This window comes from Saccopteryx bilineata, chromosome 8 (genome assembly GCF_036850765.1).
Source record: "Saccopteryx bilineata isolate mSacBil1 chromosome 8, mSacBil1_pri_phased_curated, whole genome shotgun sequence".
In the NCBI taxonomy this organism is placed as follows: domain Eukaryota; kingdom Metazoa; phylum Chordata; class Mammalia; order Chiroptera; family Emballonuridae; genus Saccopteryx; species Saccopteryx bilineata.
In genome coordinates this window covers 6,691,215-6,709,287 of record NC_089497.1, presented here as the reverse complement: position 1 = coordinate 6,709,287, position 18,073 = coordinate 6,691,215, and the positions used below count along the sequence as shown (strand labels likewise).

At 42.2% G+C, this 18,073-nt stretch overlaps 1 protein-coding gene across 5 annotated transcripts in view; it reads right to left on the bottom strand.

The window, feature by feature from the left end:
• Positions 1-18,073, bottom strand: part of RNF13 (ring finger protein 13) — a 100,279-nt gene that overhangs the window by 31,606 nt on the left and 50,600 nt on the right. For 4 of the 5 annotated variants that reach the window (XM_066241733.1, XM_066241735.1, XM_066241736.1 and 1 more), the window contains one exon: positions 3,020-3,107. In XM_066241733.1, the coding sequence (XP_066097830.1) occupies positions 3,020-3,107 (88 nt within the window). Of the gene's footprint in view, positions 1-3,009; positions 3,108-18,073 lie in introns of all 5 variants that reach the window. The other variant, XM_066241737.1, reaches the window with a different exon arrangement.

The following is an 18,073-nucleotide window of genomic DNA, read 5'->3' as shown; positions in this document are numbered from 1 at the left end:
CACAGTAGATAGAATGTCAGACTGGGATGCAGAAGACCAAGGTTCAAAACCCCGAGGTCACCGGCTTGATCGAGGGCTCACCAGCTTGAGCACAGATCCCTGGCTTCAAGCCCAAGGTCACTGGCTTGAGGACCAAGGTCGCTGGCTTGAGGACCAAGGTCGCTGGCTTGAAGCCCAAGGTCACTGGCTTGAGCCAACCTCCCCTCCCCCACCCCAGTCAAGACACGTATAAGAAACAATCAATGAACAACTAAAGTGACACAACTGTAAGTTGAGGCTTCTTACTCTTTCTCCTCTCTCTCTCTCTCTCTTGCTTACTCTTCCTGCCTGGCTCTGGCTCTGTCTCTCTCAAAAATCAATCAATCAATAAAAAAAAGAATGGAAAGAGTTCTACTCAAACAAATGCTGGCTTATACTATAAAAATATATTTTGGTCAGGGAATCCAGATATTTCCTATTGAAGATATAGTTACTTAAAGTCCTAAATACAGGCCCTGGCCAGTTGGCTCAGCGGTAGAGCGTCGGCCTGGCGTGCGGGGGACCGGGGTTCGATTCCCGGCCAGGGCACACAGGAGAAGCGCCCATTTGCTTCTCCACCCCCCCCCCTCATTCCTCTCTGTCTCTCTCTTCCCCTCCCACAGCCAAGGCTCCATTGGAGCAAGGATGGCCCGGGCGCTGGGATGGCTCCTTGGCCTCTGCCCCAGGCGCTAGAGTGGCTCTGGTCGCGGCAGAGCGTCGCCCCCTGGTGGGCGTGCCAGATGGATCCTGGTCAGGCGCATGCGGGAGTCTGTCTGTCTTTCCCCGTTTCCGGCTTCAGAAAAATACAAAAAAATAAAAAAATAAAATAAATAAAGTCCTAAATACATTCCAACGTGGTATATCAGTCCATAGGTTTATGTCTGCTCTTTGCTCCAAGCTCTTTTTTGAATGTATGACTCAATGGAACTTACTAGCAAGAGATGCTACTGCTATGTACTAAAAGGAAAACAAAAATAAACTACCTAATCATGAATGCTGGTGGTGTATTTTGGGTTCTGAACCAATTTCGTGTGTGTGTGTGTGTGTGTGTGTGTGTGTGTCTCCCTCCCTCTCTCTCTCTCTCTTTCTCTCTCCCATAAACCATCAGACAACTCCAGTGAACTCAGGTCGGATGCTACATAGCTGAAGACAGCATTAGATTCCACAGGTTAAGGGTTCAGTGTCACAAGACCAGACCCCCCAAGACAGAAGTCAATTGCAAATCCACTTGTCACTGTGCTTCTGATTGACCAGCTCCAGATGGGAGGTTCCATCCCCTCGCCCGCTGGGTCCAGTTAATTTGCTAGAGCAGCTCACACAACTCAGAGAAATAGTTTCCTTACTGGATGACCAGTTTAGTAGGAAAGAATGTAACTCATGAACAGAGAGACAGGTGAGATAGAAGGGGCAAGGGAGGAGGAAGGGGCGGAGCTTCCACGTCTGTGCAGGCACCCCCTCCCCCAGCACCCCCACTTCTCCACTCGCTCACCGACCCAAAGCTTCCAAAAGGCCATCTTGGGTTTTTTTGGTTTTTTGTTTTGGAGGCATCATTACAGAAGCACCATAATAATAGTCATGCCCCAGGCCCTCTCTCCTCCCTGGGGGTCGGGGGTGGGACTGAAAGGTCCAACCCTCTAAGGCAGTGGTCCCCAACCCCCGGGGCCGCGGACCGGTACTGGTCATGGGCCATTTGGTACCGGTCCACAGAGAAAGAATAAATAACTTACATTATTTCCGTTTTATTTATATTTAAGTCTGAACGATGTTTTATTTTTAAAAAATGACCAGATTCCCTCTGTTACATCTGTCTAAGGCTCACTCTTGACGCTTGTCTCAGTCATGTGATACATTTATCTGTCTCACCCTAAAGGCTGATCTGTGAAAATATTTTCTGACATTAAACCAATCCGTGGCCCAAAAAAGGTTGGGGATCACTGCTCTAATACATGGCTGGTTCTCCTGGCGACCAGCTCATCTTTAGGTGGGGTCCAAAGTCACCTCAGCCACAAAGCAGACTTCTCTTATCATCCTCGCTAAATTAAGTGAAGGCACACAGCTTAAAAATTACTTTCTAGGCCCTGGCCGGTTGGCTCAGTAGTAGAGCCTGGCGTGCAGGAGTCCCGGGTTCGATTCCCGGCCAGGGCACACAGGAGAAGCACCCATCTGCTTCTCCACCCTTCCCCTTCTCCCTCCTCTGTCTCTCTCTTCCCCTCCCACAGCCAAGGCTCCATTGGAGCAAAGTTGGCCAAGGTGCTGAGGATGGCTCTGTGGCCTCTGCCTCAGGCGCTAGAATGACTCTGGTTGCAACAGAGCGACGCCCCAGATGGGCAGAGCATCGCCCCCTGGTGGGCATGCCGGGTGGATCCCGGTTGGGCGCATGCGGGAGTCTGACTGCCTCCCCATTTCCAACTTCAGAAAAATACAAAAAATAAAATAAAAATTACTTTCTAATTAAAGGAAGTTATGTCATTAAAACTGGCTCATTTTCCTTACACGCCAATATTGAGTACAGAGTAAGGGACGATATTTTCATTTTAAGTGAAGAGCTATAGGAGTGCTAATGTATGTCAAGGGGCTAATAACCAACTGGTATTTAAGAAAGCACAAGTACGTGGCTTTGGAATTCCACAAGAATACAGGAGCCTCACATCTAAAACGTACTCTTGTGACTAAGTAAGTCACGAAAATTCTTTGATGGCATCCTTAACTCGGCAAGTTTATCTCTATTAAAGCTTTGGTTTTCCACCAAAATATCAACACATCTTCTAAAATGAACCATGTTAACTTAAAAAAAAAAAAAAACTAACTGTTCAGATAAGAACAAGTCAATTCAAATTCTACTGTGAATAAAATTGTCCCAAAGGGGTTAAGAATTGGGAATCACCTTACTGATGGAGAAGAAATTTTGTTTTAACATAAAATGAGAGAAAAAATGTCTTGCTAAGCTTTAGTTCTAAAGATCTGTCAAACAGGAGAGAAGAAAAGTGATACCTGTACTTACTGTCGTTGGATCCCATGCTAATGAGGTCATCAGACTCAACATTATGAACTATGGCTGCTTTGAATCCGGCTCTCTGAGCATTTAAAACCTGCAAGTCAGAAAACAGTCATGAGAAAGAAAGTGCTTTGTCACAAAGTCCCTCAGCTTCAACAAATATAAGTCAACAAGTCTCTACCATATACCTAGGACTTCTTACATATCATATAGGTACATATGGATAGATCTCAAGTGTGTTCTTAAAACATAAATGGATGTTTTTCACTCGACTGTCAAGAACTTCTTTAGGTATCTTCTTGATTTCATTCCTGGCATTAAGTGGAATGAGAAGCTAACAACAAGGTAGTTAGGGTTCAAAGCAACAAACCCATCTAGCTCCAAAGAGGTAGAGACGTGCTTTGATCAAGTTCGATTCGTCAACCCTTGGGAGTTCAAACCTACCTCCACCGCTTATCAATCGGACAAGCTGGAGCATTTTCCTGTCTTATTCCTTAGTTCCTCCCATTTTAAAATGAGAATGATAACAGCAGTATTTTCCTAATGTAAAACAATCCTTAAAAAATTAATAGCATGACTAACATGTAAAAACGAGTCAAATGAAAGCCATTTTCTAAGCTGTGTCAATGATGATGGCTTTAAAATTCATTTCGAACACTGTGAAAGAATTAAAAATACCTCCAATCTAAAGTAGCTTACTTTGGTTCTATCTCCCTGTTTCATCTTTCCTAAAGCTAGTCTCCAAAATAGTAACTTCTGCATCATAAGAGGATGCTTGATTCACAACAGCAGCCATTTTTAATCTAGTCAATCCTAATTTTATAATAATATAACCTTTAGCTTAGTTCACTATTCCAACATTTTTATTAGAAATGTTAAAAAGTCACTTAATATTATTAGGAAGCTGAAAGAATACAATGAAATGTATCAGATTATGAGTAATTCATGCAGAATAAAAAAATATAGGGGGTCCTTGGGCTACGACAACCTCCATATACAACATTTCAAGTTTAGGACGCTCACTCCCATGAGAACAGAGGCTTACGCTGCTCCTGCGCACGCACGGACCGCAGGCAGCAGAACACGCGGTACCGCAGCACGTCTGTGTTCTTAGGTTCTAGACTATGATTTTACAACTGTGTTAGGAGAGGTGAGTGATTCAGGCTAGGGTGTGTTTCAACTTACAGCAAAATTCAGTTTACGTCACTGTCGTACCAACGGAACGGTGTCGTAACCTGAGGATGACTTGTACATCAAAATTCATGGGATGCAGTTAACATAGGATACTTGACAAAATCAATACCTGTCATGATAAGAACACTCAACAAGCTAGAAACAGAAGGGAACTTCCACATCCTGATTAAGAGCACCTGCTAAAAACCCATGGCTAACACCATACTTAAGAGTGAAAACTGAACACTTTCCCTCTAAGAGAAAAGAGACCATGATTACTATCGTGACACTGCTGTTCAATGTCATCCAGAAGGTTCTTGCCAGGGAAATTAGGCAATCAAATAAAATAAAAGGCATCCAGTTGTAAAGAAAGGAGTAAAACTATATTTTGCAATGACATGATCTTAGACTCAGAAAATCTTAAAGAATCTACAAATAAACTATTAGAATAAATGAGTTTGGCAATGTATCAGAATATACATATATACCAACATTGAACTACCCAAAATAAAAATCAAGGGGGGAATCTCAAATATAGCAAAAGCACTAAAAATAAAACGTGTGTGTGTGTGTGTGTGTGTGTGTGTATTTAACAAAATAAGTACAAGACTTGTACATTGAAAAGTCTAAAAACAATGAACTGTATTAAAGAAGACCCAAACAAATGTAAGGTATTCCATGTTCATGGACTGTTAAAGTTACAATACTCCTAAACTTACCTAAGATTTCAACTCAACCCATATAAAAGTCCTGACTGGCACTTGCTTTTTTGGAAAAATGAACCAATCCTAAAATTCATAGAGAAATTCGAGAGACTCAGAATAATCAGGATAATCTTGAAAACTGAATCAAGATAAAGGATTCAAATTTACCCATTTCAAAGTATTTCACAGAGTTAGATTAATTGAGACAGTGTGGTATTGCTTAAGAATACACATACAGAACAACGGAACCTAATTAAAATGAAGGAAAAAATATTTCACATGTAGAATTCCTGTCAAAATGTCTACTTAAATCTAATCACAAGGAAACAATCAGACAAAGTCAAAGTGAGGGGCATTCTGCTAAACCACTGGCCCGGATTCTTCCAAATATCAATGGCATAAAAGACAACTACAGGATGGGGAACTTGTTCAGCTGACCATGAGAGTAACTGATACAGATTTCCCTTCCACCATAACTAACTAAAAACCTGGACAGTTTATGAAACAGCTGCTTTCACACACTGGATAACCAGTGCAGTACCGTCCGAGAGAGAGAGAGAGAGAGAGAGAGAGAGAGGCGACGCCTACACACGCCCTGGCTCTCCCTTAGGAGCCTGGTGGACCACTGCCTCGCAGAGCCGCGCAGGGCAGGGCACAGCACGACAGTCCCCCCTGCATTCTGTACAGAGAGCTCTCAGTTCAAAGCAGCGGGGATGGCTCGGATTTGAATTTCCAGGCCACAGTACCAGAGGAGGGAAAGTACTTCAGAAATCTACACTGGGACTCCGTGGGTCTGTGGTTGAATATAAAGATGTGTAAGTAGGTGCACAGTGAGACTCTAGGAGGCTAGAAAAGCACTCCCACTGGGGATGAAACAACTATGACAAGCTTAAGCTGAACAATTCTGAGAGTTCAAACAGAGTCATAAGAATTTCAAGTTCTGACCAGGCAGAGAGGGGAAACTACTATGAACCCCCAAGACGTTCAGAGGAAACCCTAGAAGAAACACAGCTTCGTAGCAGAGCTAAAACAGTACTCTTAGAGCAAAGGCCACTCTTGATCAACTGAAACTTGATCGAGCCTCAGTGTGTCCAGGTGGTGGCGCAGTAGATAGAGCATCGGACTAGGACTCAAAGGACCCAGGGTCAAGACCCCGAGGTCGCCAGCTTGAGCGCGGGCTCGTCTGGTTTGAGCAAAGCTCACCAGCTTGGGCCCAAGGTGGCTGGCTTGGGCTGTAGCCTCCTGTTCAAGGCACATATGAGAAAGCAATCAATGAACAACTAAGGAGCCACAACAAAGAACTGATGCCTCTCTTTTCTCTCCCTTCCTGTCTGTTTGTCACTATCTGTCCCTCTCTCTGTCACACACACACACACACACACACACACACACACACACACACACAGCCTTTCAAAAGACCAAACTCATCAGCAAGTAACTTAACTGTCAGCAAAACAAAATTAGTTGGTCTTTAAAAAAGACAACAAAACCCAGACACTCAACAATATAACACAATGGCCAATCAAAATTTACTAGACATTCAAAGAAACAAGAGAATGTGACCTATAAACAGGAGAAAAATCAGTTAAGAGAAACAGACCCAGAAATGACACAAATACAGAATTAGCAGACAAGAACTTTGAAACAGCTATTACAGACAATAACTTATTATAATTGTATTTATTTACAATAACAATATAAACTATACAAAAGTATAAATTATGTTCAAGGATTTTAAAGAAAACATGAATATAAATAACACTGAGAGGAAATGGAAAAGACACATGTACACACACAAACAAGCATGCATTTTAAAAGATGCAAATAAAACTAGAGAAGAAACATACCATATCAGCAACACAAAGTTCACTAGATGGACTTAACAAAAGATTAGACAGGACAGAAGGCAAGATCAGTGAATCTGAACACAAAGCAGTAACAATTATCTAAACCAGCGGTTCTCAACCTGTGGGTCGCGACCCCGGCGGGGGTCGAACAACCAAAACACAGGGGTTAAATATGTATTTCCGATGGCTTTAGGCGACCCCTGCGTTTTGGTCGTTCGACCCCCGCCGGGGTCGTGACCCACAGGTTGAGAACCGCTGATCTAAACTAAAACACTGACGTAGAAAGGTAGGAGAAAACAGATCAAGAACGACTGCAGAATACCAGGGACATGACCACTAGTTTGATGTGTGACCCATGATTGGCTTCTGGAATGGGTAAAAACAGAACAGCTACACAGGACGATTTAAGTACAATTAGGAAATATAAACACATATATTAGTAGATAGAATATGCTACCTAAAAACATATTATATATATATATATGTATGTATGTGTATATATATATATATATAGAGAGAGAGAGAGAGAGAAATGCTATATACTATTTACACATGGTATTTATCCATTTTAAATTTAGTAAGTGTAACTGAGTTTTGTGGACAGTAGGAGAAAGCTGCTGTGGGAATGAGAAAGTCATAGACATAAAAGATGGAGCTATTTTTAAAAGTTTAAAAAAAAAACACTTGAGAATTACTAACAACGATAACTTCCACAAGATACCTACCTATGTTTTCATTTTGTTAAATAAACCACAAGTCTCTGTCTTGAGAGCAGTATTTTTTAATACCCATCTGGGTACTCTGACAACCTGATAACATTTTAATCAAGCCATCTCATAATTAACTTTAAACAGAATAATTTTCAACTGCCAGAGTTCATTAATAAACTTACCTAATTTCACCATTTCTCAAAAAGACAGAAGTAAAATCCTGCTTCACTTAAAGATAAATAAAAATCACAATACTAGAAGACTAATTTTGTAAAAATTTATATATTTTTTAAAATTACAAAAGATCGTCTTCTCACACTATTTGGTAAAACATTATCAAAAAACTAAACCAATTATCACTTGATAAACAGGAATCTGATAACATCTAGAGCAGGGGTAGTCAACCTTTTTATACCTACCACCCACTTTTGTATCTCTGTTAGTAAAATTTCCTAACCGCCCACCGGTTCCACAGTAATAATGATTTATAAAGTAGGGAAGTAACTTTACTTTATAAAATTTATAGCAGAGTTACAGCAAGTTAAAGCATATAATAATAATTACCAAGTACTTTATGTTGGATTTTCGCTAAGTTTGGCAGAATAAATCTTTATAAAACAACTTACTATAGTTAAATCTATCTTTTTATTTATACTTTGGTTGCTCCGCTACCGCCCACCATGAAAGCTGGAGCGCCCACTAGGGGGCAGTAGGGACCAAGTTGACTACCACTAGGGGGCAGTAGGGACCAGGTTGACTACCACTAGTGGGCGGTAGGGACCAGGTTGACTACCACTGCTCTAGAGCATCCCGAATGCCAGACTTTATGTTCCTTAAAGAACCGCCTTGTTTATTTGTATATCTCTCAAGCCCAGATATAGTGTTAGATATAGCCTAGATATAATGAAGAATCTCACTGACATAAATACTTGTTTAATCAAACTAAATCAAAAGGTAACTGCCGATCCAGCCCTAACCAGCAAGATATATGTCACAAAACAAAATTTCCTTCTATCTGTTCATTAGTCTCTCCTAAGATATGAAAATTTTTACTTCAGTCTTTGTGGATAAAAATGTTACTGAAATAATGTGCATTTCCCCAGCTTTCCAAGTAAAAGACACCAAATATAACTTGACCTTTTCCAGTGACATGAACACGCTTCACCAGACCTTAGCTGGTTTTCTCCTGAACGTTGTGTCAAATATCACTTCCTCTCTCTCTCTGAGCTTGCTCCTAGTTGACAAGTACACTGCTCACAAAAATTAGGGCATATTTTATAGCTTCATATTCATTTTTGAGATATCCCCTAATTTTTGTGATCAGTATAGTAATCATTTCAGCCTCACTCCAACCTTGTTAAAAAAAAAAACAAAAAAAAACCTGAGAAGTAAACCTAAGAATTCTAAATTAAAAAATAAAAATTAAGGCTATAAGGCAGGGGTCGGGAACCTTTTTGGCTGAGAGAGCCATAAACGCCACATATTTTAAAATGTAATTCTGTGAGAGCCAAACAATGACCTGTGTACATAAGCATTATCCAATAAAAATTTGGTGTCATCCCAGAGGACAGCTGTGATTGGCTCCAGCCACCCGCAACCATGAACAGGAGCGGTAAGAAATGAATGGATTGTAATACATAAGAATGTTTTATATTTTTATCATTTTTTTTATTAAAAATCTGTCTGTGTGGGCCTGACCTATGGTGGCGCAATGGGATGGAGCATCGACCTGGAACACTGAGGTTGCCGGGTTCAAAACCTTGGGCTTGCCTGGTCAAGGCACATGTGGGAGTTGATGCTTCCTGCTCCTCCTCCTTCTCTCTCTCTCTCCCCTCTCTCTAAAAATCAATAAATAAAATATTTTTAAAAAATTTGTCTGTGAGCCAGATGCAGCCATCAAAAGAGCCACATCTGGCTCGCGAGCCATAGGTTCCCGACCCCTGCTATAAAGGATCCATGAGAAACTGTTAGGAAAAGTACATGATTTCAATGCTGCAACTGTGCAACATTTATTGTGGTAGGACAGAGGCATGCGCTCTTCTCTGAATTTAGGTGATGTTCTGAGTGTTTATTTTTAACAAATGGCACTCTACAACTGTGTATCTTTAGTTAGGCTTAGTTAGGCTTAGGAGATAAGCTGAATTTGTTTCTTTAGAAAAAATTTTGGTAAGGCCAGCAAAATCTGTATTTGTATGCAAAGCCATAGTTATTTGTTTCAAATATAGCAGAAAACAGAAGCCAGAATCCCTGGAACTTGAAACAATCAACATGACTTGATGTTATACTTCAGTGGCAGCATCTGAAAGCCAATCTCTGGCACGTGGGAAAATAACTTTTAAACATATGGGTAGTGAAAATTGTGGGTAATAAAATAACTTACTTTGGTAAACTTTTATGTAAAAAGAAAAGTTGTATACCAGAGAGCATCGGAAGTAGTACAGGTATGTACTGTTTTATAAAACTTTATAATAGTCTGTATGTTGTTATAACTGGGGCACAAGTAAAAATAAATGTTGTAGTGTGGGCTGCAGTCAAAACGTCTGAAACCCACTCACAGTCAGTTCTTAATGTTCTGCAGGTTGGCTGCAGTCAACACGGAGATCTGTAGTATTCCACTCGCTGCAACAACATCCTGCAACACCCATCACAAAGTCAGTCATTCGTGTACAGGTCTTTGAATGTGCCTGTTTCCAATGAATTTTACTATTGCATCTGGTACATGATTTAGTCCTAACGATTAAAACTAATCTTTTTCTCAGTGACATTAGGTAAACCTAACTAGGAAGACAAAATGGCGCTGGAGTAGGCGGACATACCAACATCCACCTCCCAGAACCAAAGTGGATTACAAACTAATTTTAAGAACTATCATCTGGAAAAACCAACTTTGTAAACTAGGAGGACTCTTCACCCAAGGAACACTGAAGAAGCCACACCAAGACAGGTAGGAAAAGCAGAAATGCGGAGAGGGCTGCCCAGCTCCCTGGAGAGAACGGCAGCCGGGAGAGACTCGCGTGGCGGGAACTTAGTGTATCCCAAGGTTCTCTTTACCACGCCACAGTCACCGAGCTCCAGGGAAAAGCAACCTGGTCTCATCTCTCCAGGCAGAGGAGAACAGAAGCTCCATCTCCACACAAGCTGCAGATGGCTTTTCCAGTCTACATGAATCATTACCAGCTAGAAGCAGTGGTCATTGGGACTTGAACGTGAGCTGCAAAGTATAGAATTGTGACAATTCCAGTGCCATGCGGACTTTTCTTGGATGTGGACTTTTCCTGGACTCCTGCTCTTTGTAACAGCTCCTAACAGACAGAACTGGGGTTGGGTTGCATTTGCAGGGATTTGGAATGGTGTTGGTGCCAACTTGGACTTGGTGAACATGTTAAGGACACTACTCTTTTATGGATTCTTGCTGTATTGGCCAAGAGTTTGCTTAAAGGCTTTAATCACTGTAAAAAAAAAAAAAAATAGAAGACTGGATAAAGAAGATGTGGCAAATATACACTATGGTATACTACTCATCCATAAAAAATGATGACATCGGATCATTTACAACAAAATAGTGGGATCTTGATAACATTGTACAGAGTGAAATAAGTAAATCAGAAAAGACAACAAAAAAATGTATTTAATTTGGTAGGATTAAGACTTTTTTACCTTTTTCTATTTTGTTACTTTTGTTATCAGGAGAAATAAAATACATGTAGTTTTCAAATTACCCACAGTCAAATACTAAAGATGTTAATTCTATTCTGTAAATGTGTGCTAATAAAAAGTTTAGATTTTTAAAGAATCTCTTACAAAAATAAAAAAACCTAACTAAACATTTATGTGCAGCTATTTCTGATGCGTGTTAGTTTGAAGATACTTAAAAAGAACAGAGAACGTTTAGCCTGACCAGGTGGTGGCACCGTGGACAGTGCATCAGCCACGGATGCTGAGGACCCAGGTTTGAAACCCCAAGGTCTACAGCTTGAGTGTGGAATCATAGACATGACCCCATCCATGGTCGCTGGCTTGAGCCCAAGATCACTGTCTTGAGCAAGGGGTCACTCACTCTGCTGTAGCCCCACGGTCAAGGCACATATGAGAAGGTAATCAACGAACAACTAAAGTGCCACAATGAAAACTTGACGCTTCTCATCTCTCTTCGTTCCTGTCTGTCCCCGTCTGTCTCTCTCACTAAAAAAAAAACAACTTTTACTTTATAATGAACTATTACCAATTTTTAAAAATGACATTAGTTAGCCCTGGCCAGTTGGCTCAGTGGTAGAGCATCGGCCTGGTGTGCAGAAGTCCCAGGTTCAATTCCCAGCCAGGGCACACAGGAGAAGCGCCCATCTGCTTCTCCACCTCTCCCCCTCTCCTTCCTCTCTGTCTCTCTCTTCCCCTCCCGCAGCCAAGGCTCCACTGGAGCAAAGATGGCCCGGGCGCTGGGAATGGCTCCTTGACCTCTGCACCAGGCGCTAGAGTGGCTCTGGTCGTGACAGAGCGAGGCCCCAGAGGGGCAGAGCGTGGCCCCTGGTGGGCGTGCCGGGTGGATCCCGGTCGGGCGCATGCAGGAGTCTGTCTGACTGTCTCTCCCCGTTTCCAGCTTCAGAAAAATACAAAAAAAATAAAAATAAAAAAAATAAAATAAAAATGACATCAGTTAATAGCTCCCTAAATACTTAATTTTCATTACTGAAGTTTAAGAAAGGGTCCCACACGACGGTCTCCAGTTACCTGTGCACATTAAAGTACATTAGCCCTGGTCGGCTGGCTCAGTGGATAGAGCATCAGCCCCACATGCAGACGTCCCAGGTTCGGTCCCAGATCAGGACACACATGAGAAGCGACCATCTGCTTCTCTTCTCCTCCCTCTCTCCCTTCTCTCTCTCGTTGCCTCCCGCAGCCAGTGGCTCTGTTGGTCTGAGCATCCGCATCAGGCACTGAGATAGCTCGGTTGATTCAAGAGTCAGCCCCAGACAGGGTTGCTGGGTAGATCCCAATAGGGTCGCATGTGGGAGTTTGTCTATCTCCCCTCCTCTCACTTAAAAAAAAACTACATATTAAAATGGAAGACTGATGCAAGTTCACGTGATAGGATTCATATCCATGCAAACCTTAACTGTTTCTCATTCTAACACAGAAGCTCATTTCAACCCACCCACCACTGTAAATAAAGTTTGATGGGAGAACACTGTGTGCAGCAAAAGAATAACTCCCTGAACTTGCCATCAGCCTACTGGCTGGAAATTTGCAACTAATGGCAGGGACTGTGACGCTCAGCGCCACCCGGTGACAGACCTCTGGTCATCCTCCTCCCCTGCCTGCCTATTCATTTTGGTGTTTTAGGCAGTGAACTAAAAGCTCAACTCCAGAGCAGCTGAAGTAAGAAAGACAAACCCATGAGTTTTCTAGGCTGGAATCAAGAGAAAAGAAAAGAAATATGTATCATGGAACAAAAAGAAAAGGCTCTACCTGAAGAAACAAGAGCCTGACTGTGGGGGCAACAGGGGATTGAGCGTCGGCCCGGGACGCTGACGGTCCCAGTTAAAGACCCTGAAGTCGCCAGCTGGAGCACAGGCTCATCCGCTTGAGTCGAGGCTTGCAGCTTAAGCACGGGGTCAGCGGCCTGTGCATGGGCTTGCCAGCTTGAACACAGGTCACCAGCTTGAGCACAGGATCATGGACTGCCGGGGTCCAGCCCCGGGGGGGGGGGATCCAGGGGTCCCACAGGAGGAGACGGCGTTGGCGAAAATGGAGTGAGAGCGGAATTCTTTTCTTTCTCTTTATTCTCTGGTTAGCATTTACTGCCAGGCATCTCTCCCAAATGCTAGTATAGCTCCCTTTTTATACACGCACACTGAGTTACAATCACATGGTGTTAATTATTGCTTTTGTTTCACTATGTTTGCATGTTTCCTGATAACAGTTAATTTACATCTATGAGTCACAAATCAGGTAGCAAATCATTCAAAATACAAAATAAATTGAATAGCGATAACAACATCAGTAAAAGCTTTTAGAGTATTAGTTCTAAAAGTTAACTAACTTTACTGCTGTTGTGAGTTAAGGGGCAGAGAGAGATTTAGCAGACGACTAACAATGGACCACCGCTTGCTTGCTCAGGTAAATGGCCTTGAGTTTATGCAGTGTCCTACTTTTTCTCACAAGATTCTAAAAGGTTTGCCTCTAAAGAAATTAACATAACATTAAGAATAGCTTTCACCCAAAGATATGCAGAGTGCACTTGCAAGATAGCCCAGCAGCAACACAAGACATTCCATGGATTTCCCTACATTTTTAAATCTCATGAGAACATCTCATTGAGAAAGCCTAGCAATTGCCTTTAGTCAAAAGACAATTCTCTTAGTAAAACATTTTTTTTTCTTGCTGACTGTGCTCTCATCCTAGGCCACACAATGGGCCATTCTACTATACCTTACCTAAGATACTATTGTCTAGTCAAATATTACTTATTTATTATATTTAAACACTAGTTAAGTTCTGACTCTATTCTTCTCAGAATATACCACTATTTGCAGATCAAATAAGCAAGAAGAAAGGAATGTTTCTCTACTTATCCATGAAAAGGCTAGGGAGGAAAAAATGTTAAGTGAAGGCCGAAGGGTGCTCTGTGCACAGCCACTGCCTCCTAACCATTCACAAGTCACAATCTATACTTTTTAACATGATTAAGAAGGAATTCTCCTACAGACTTAACCCTTTACGAGGGATATCATAGCCAGCCTCTTATGTCTATAAGCCCAGTTCAAGGGGCTTACAGGCTTTTCTGTGGAACTCACACCCTCTGTCTCATTTCCAAAGAAATCACTACGAATCTACAGGGAAAGCATGGTACTATTATCCCTGTGCCATAATTAATAGCACACACCCAGAAAAGGGGGGATATAAGGCCAGATTAATTCAAAAAGTCAAAGGGGGAAGTATCGTTGTGCCTTTCCTTTGCAGTGACTTTGTCACCCCTCAGCCATTGGTCTTCTCTGCTGTGACTTTGTCAATCAGCAGTTTTTGATCTTCTTCTGCTGTGACCTTGTCAGCCAGCAGTTGTGGGTCTTCTTCTGCTGTGACCTTGTCAGCCAGCAGTTGTTGATCGGCTCCCGACAATGGACATGATCCCAAGGTTGCTGGGTCTTTTTGTTTTTTGGTTTTGTTGTTGTTGTTGTTTTTTTACAGAGACAGAGAGTCAGAGAAAGGGATAGATAGGGACATACAGGAACGGAGAGAGATGAGAAGCATCAATCATCAGTGTTTTGCTGCGACACCTTAGTTGTTCATTGATTGTTTTCTCATATGTGCCTTGATCATGGGCCTTCAGCAAACCAAGTAATCCCTTGCTCAAGCCAGCTGGCGATCTCGGGGTCTTGAACCTGGGTCCTCACCATCTCAGTCTGATGCTCTATCCCAGCGGTTCTCAACCTGTGGGTCGCCTTTTCCGATGGCTTTAGGCGACCCCTGTGTTTTGGTCATTCGACCCCGGCTGGGGTCGCGACCCACAGGTTGAGAACCACTGCTCTATCCACTGCGCCACTGCCTGGTTAGGCGGTTGCTGGCTTGAGCAAAGGGTAACTGGCTTGGCCTAAGCCCCCCAATTAAGGCAAATATGAGAAGCCATCAATACACAACTAAAGTGAAGAAACTATGGATTGATTCTTCTCATCTCTCTCCTGTCTCTCTGTCTCAATCCAAAAATAAAAACAGGAAATGCACTTCTATCACTGGGGTCTGCTATGGTCTTATCAAAAAATCCTTCCCATCTCAACCCTTTCAAACACAAGTCAGAAAATAAGCAGCTTGAATAAGCAATCACCTTATGGCATGCTTAACATCATCATCACTTCATTACAACATTTGAAAGCACTGTAACAATATTAGAAAGAGGAAACTCCTTCATGAAGATCAGATGTTAAACTCACTTACTATAACCCCTGTGCTAATAAAATCTAAACACGGAGAGTTTAGCACATTTAACACAGCAGGACAGACACTGGTGGCTCTGAGGCCAGGTCCCTGACCGTCCTGGCTACGCACACTGGGTTTGGGCAGTTCCAGCTGCCTCAACAACTGCCAAAAGTGAGCCCCTTCCTGCCCAGCCTCCCTCCCGGTCCTGGGGGCCACAGGAGAACAGCTGCTCCACGGGAGACAGTCGCGGGCTCCAAGAGCATTTCATCCGCATTACATGAAGTTCAGTCCTGTAAGGTCAGTCCTTCCCGCTGCCTGCAGAGCGTGTCTTTCCCCACCACTGGCAGTGCCTCTGGGTAATCTGGATAGCTGGACTTTAAAGCAAAAGAATGCGTGGGGAAGAGATTTGTAAATAATTACCGGAATAACACAGCTTCATTGAGTTAGGATAAAGTACATGTTATTTTACCATTTTCATCTTTTTTCTGTCACTGAATATTACCTTCCTAATTCTTTTGAAAAAGAAGAATTTTGGCCCTGGCCAGTTGGCTCAGTGGTAGAGCATCAGCCTGGCGTGCAGGAGTCCCAGGTTCGATTCCCGGCCAGGGCACACAGGAGAAGTGCCCATCTGCTTCTCCACCCCTCCCCCTCTCCTTCCTCTCTGTCTCTCTCTTCCCCTCCTGCAGCCAAGGCTCCATTGGAGCAAAGTTGGCTCAGGCGCTGAGGATGGCTCCATGGCCTCTGCCTCAGGTGCTAGAACGGCTCTGGCTGCAGCAAAGCAATGCCCCAGATGGACAGAGCATTGCCCCCTGGTGGGCATGCCCGGTGTATCCCGGTAGGGCGCGTGTGGGAGTCTGTATGACTGCCTCCCCGTTTCCGGCTTCAGAAAAATACAAAAATAAATAAATAAATAAATAAATAAAAGGAAGAATTTTCCTTTGTTGTTTTAAGAGTGAATAAATTTGTGTATAAAGAAACCTAATTATTAAAATGCTGATGTGTTTATCAGTTAAAGGGTAGAAGTAACAAATGAATAAATTAACTAAATAGTAGCATAAAGCTGTTTAATCCATATATGGGTAGAAAAATTTCTATCCACCAAGTAAGTATCCCTGACACATTCTTTCAGTGGATTCTTTTAAACATAATTCTGAAGTAGATGAATAACAGATGCTATACATTACCTTGTAGCTGTATGTAGAGAAACGTAAAAAAATTAAATAATGGCATTAAATAATTTTCAGATAATTCCAGAGATTAATTTCTACCCAAGGTCATACCTACTTGCTTGGTACTACTGAAATAAATGCGCAGTTCTGGGGACACCATGTATGAGCCAGACACCTGACCGAGGACAATGAAAGGTAATCCTAGAAAGGGAAACCAGAGGCTATTCTGTAAGATAAAGAATATTTTGCAAAAAAAAAATTACATATATATTACTTATCATTATGACCTTAGCATCCAAATAACACAAAAAAGTTTATGGTAATTTTTTTAAAATTCTGATAAAACATTTGGACCTACAGAAAAGTATTTGTGGGACAAATGAATACCTAGATTTAGAAATACATGCCTGACCAGGCGGTGGCGCAGTGGATAGAGCGTCGGACTGGGATGCGGAGAACCCAGGTTCAAGACCCCGAGGTCGCCAGCTTGAGTAAGGGTTCATCTGGTTTGAGCAAAGCTCACCAGCTTGGACCCAAGGTCACTGGCTCAAGCAAGGGGTTACTCGGTCTGCTGTAGCCCCATGGCCAAGGCACATATGAGAAAGCAATCAACGAAAAACTAATGACTGATGCTTCTCATCTCTCTCCGTTCCTGTCTGTCTGTCTCTATCTAGCCCTCTCTCTGACTCTCTGACTCTGTAAAAAAAAAAAAAAAAAAAAATACATAAGAGCATTTAGTTAAATGCACATGAAGCCAAAGAAGGTTCCAGTAATATGGTTTATTCCCTAACCCAGTTAAACTTAATTGTAAACACTTAGGGTTTTCTAAATTAGTTCATTCAGCAAATATTAATTAACCATCCATCAAGTACCACAAAGTATGAGGCATTAGACCTGTAGAATATAAAAAGTTATCTTTCCGCTCACAGAGACTGACATGGGATTAAATTAGTGCTATATAAAAGAAGTGATCCATTCTGCCTCGGAGAAAAATCTGGAAAGGGTTCCACAGGTTTCCTAGACAGACAAGCAGAGGGGGCATTACGGATGACGAATATGGTCAAAACCAAGACAGAAGGAGAGAGACTGCCCCATATATGGGCCTTGTGAATTCTTGAAGGTTAAGGTTGAGAGGTCAGGGGAAGTACAGACGTGACCTGACAGTCAGAAGTCAGGTCAAGTAGGGGTCTGTACCCCAACCAAGTTTTGTGAAAGTCACATTCCAACAGAAAATGATGATGAACCTATTCCTTCCGCATCCCAGTCTGACACTCTATCCACTGCGCCACCACCTGGTCAGGCGGACCTATTCCTTATCTACAACCTACATGCATCTCCGTCTATGCCCCCCAAAAACGTGGAGGAAATAGTATCTGTCCTTTCAGCCTCTTGATAATGGCTTAAAATACGGCTTTGCAGCTGCATTTTTTTCAAAAATAATTATTAGAGCGTAAAACGATAAAATTGGGAAGTACATGCACTGCATCATTTCTGTTTACCAAGCTTCCTTAGAGTTCGGTTAGAAATGAAGTCAGTGGCTACCCAAAGA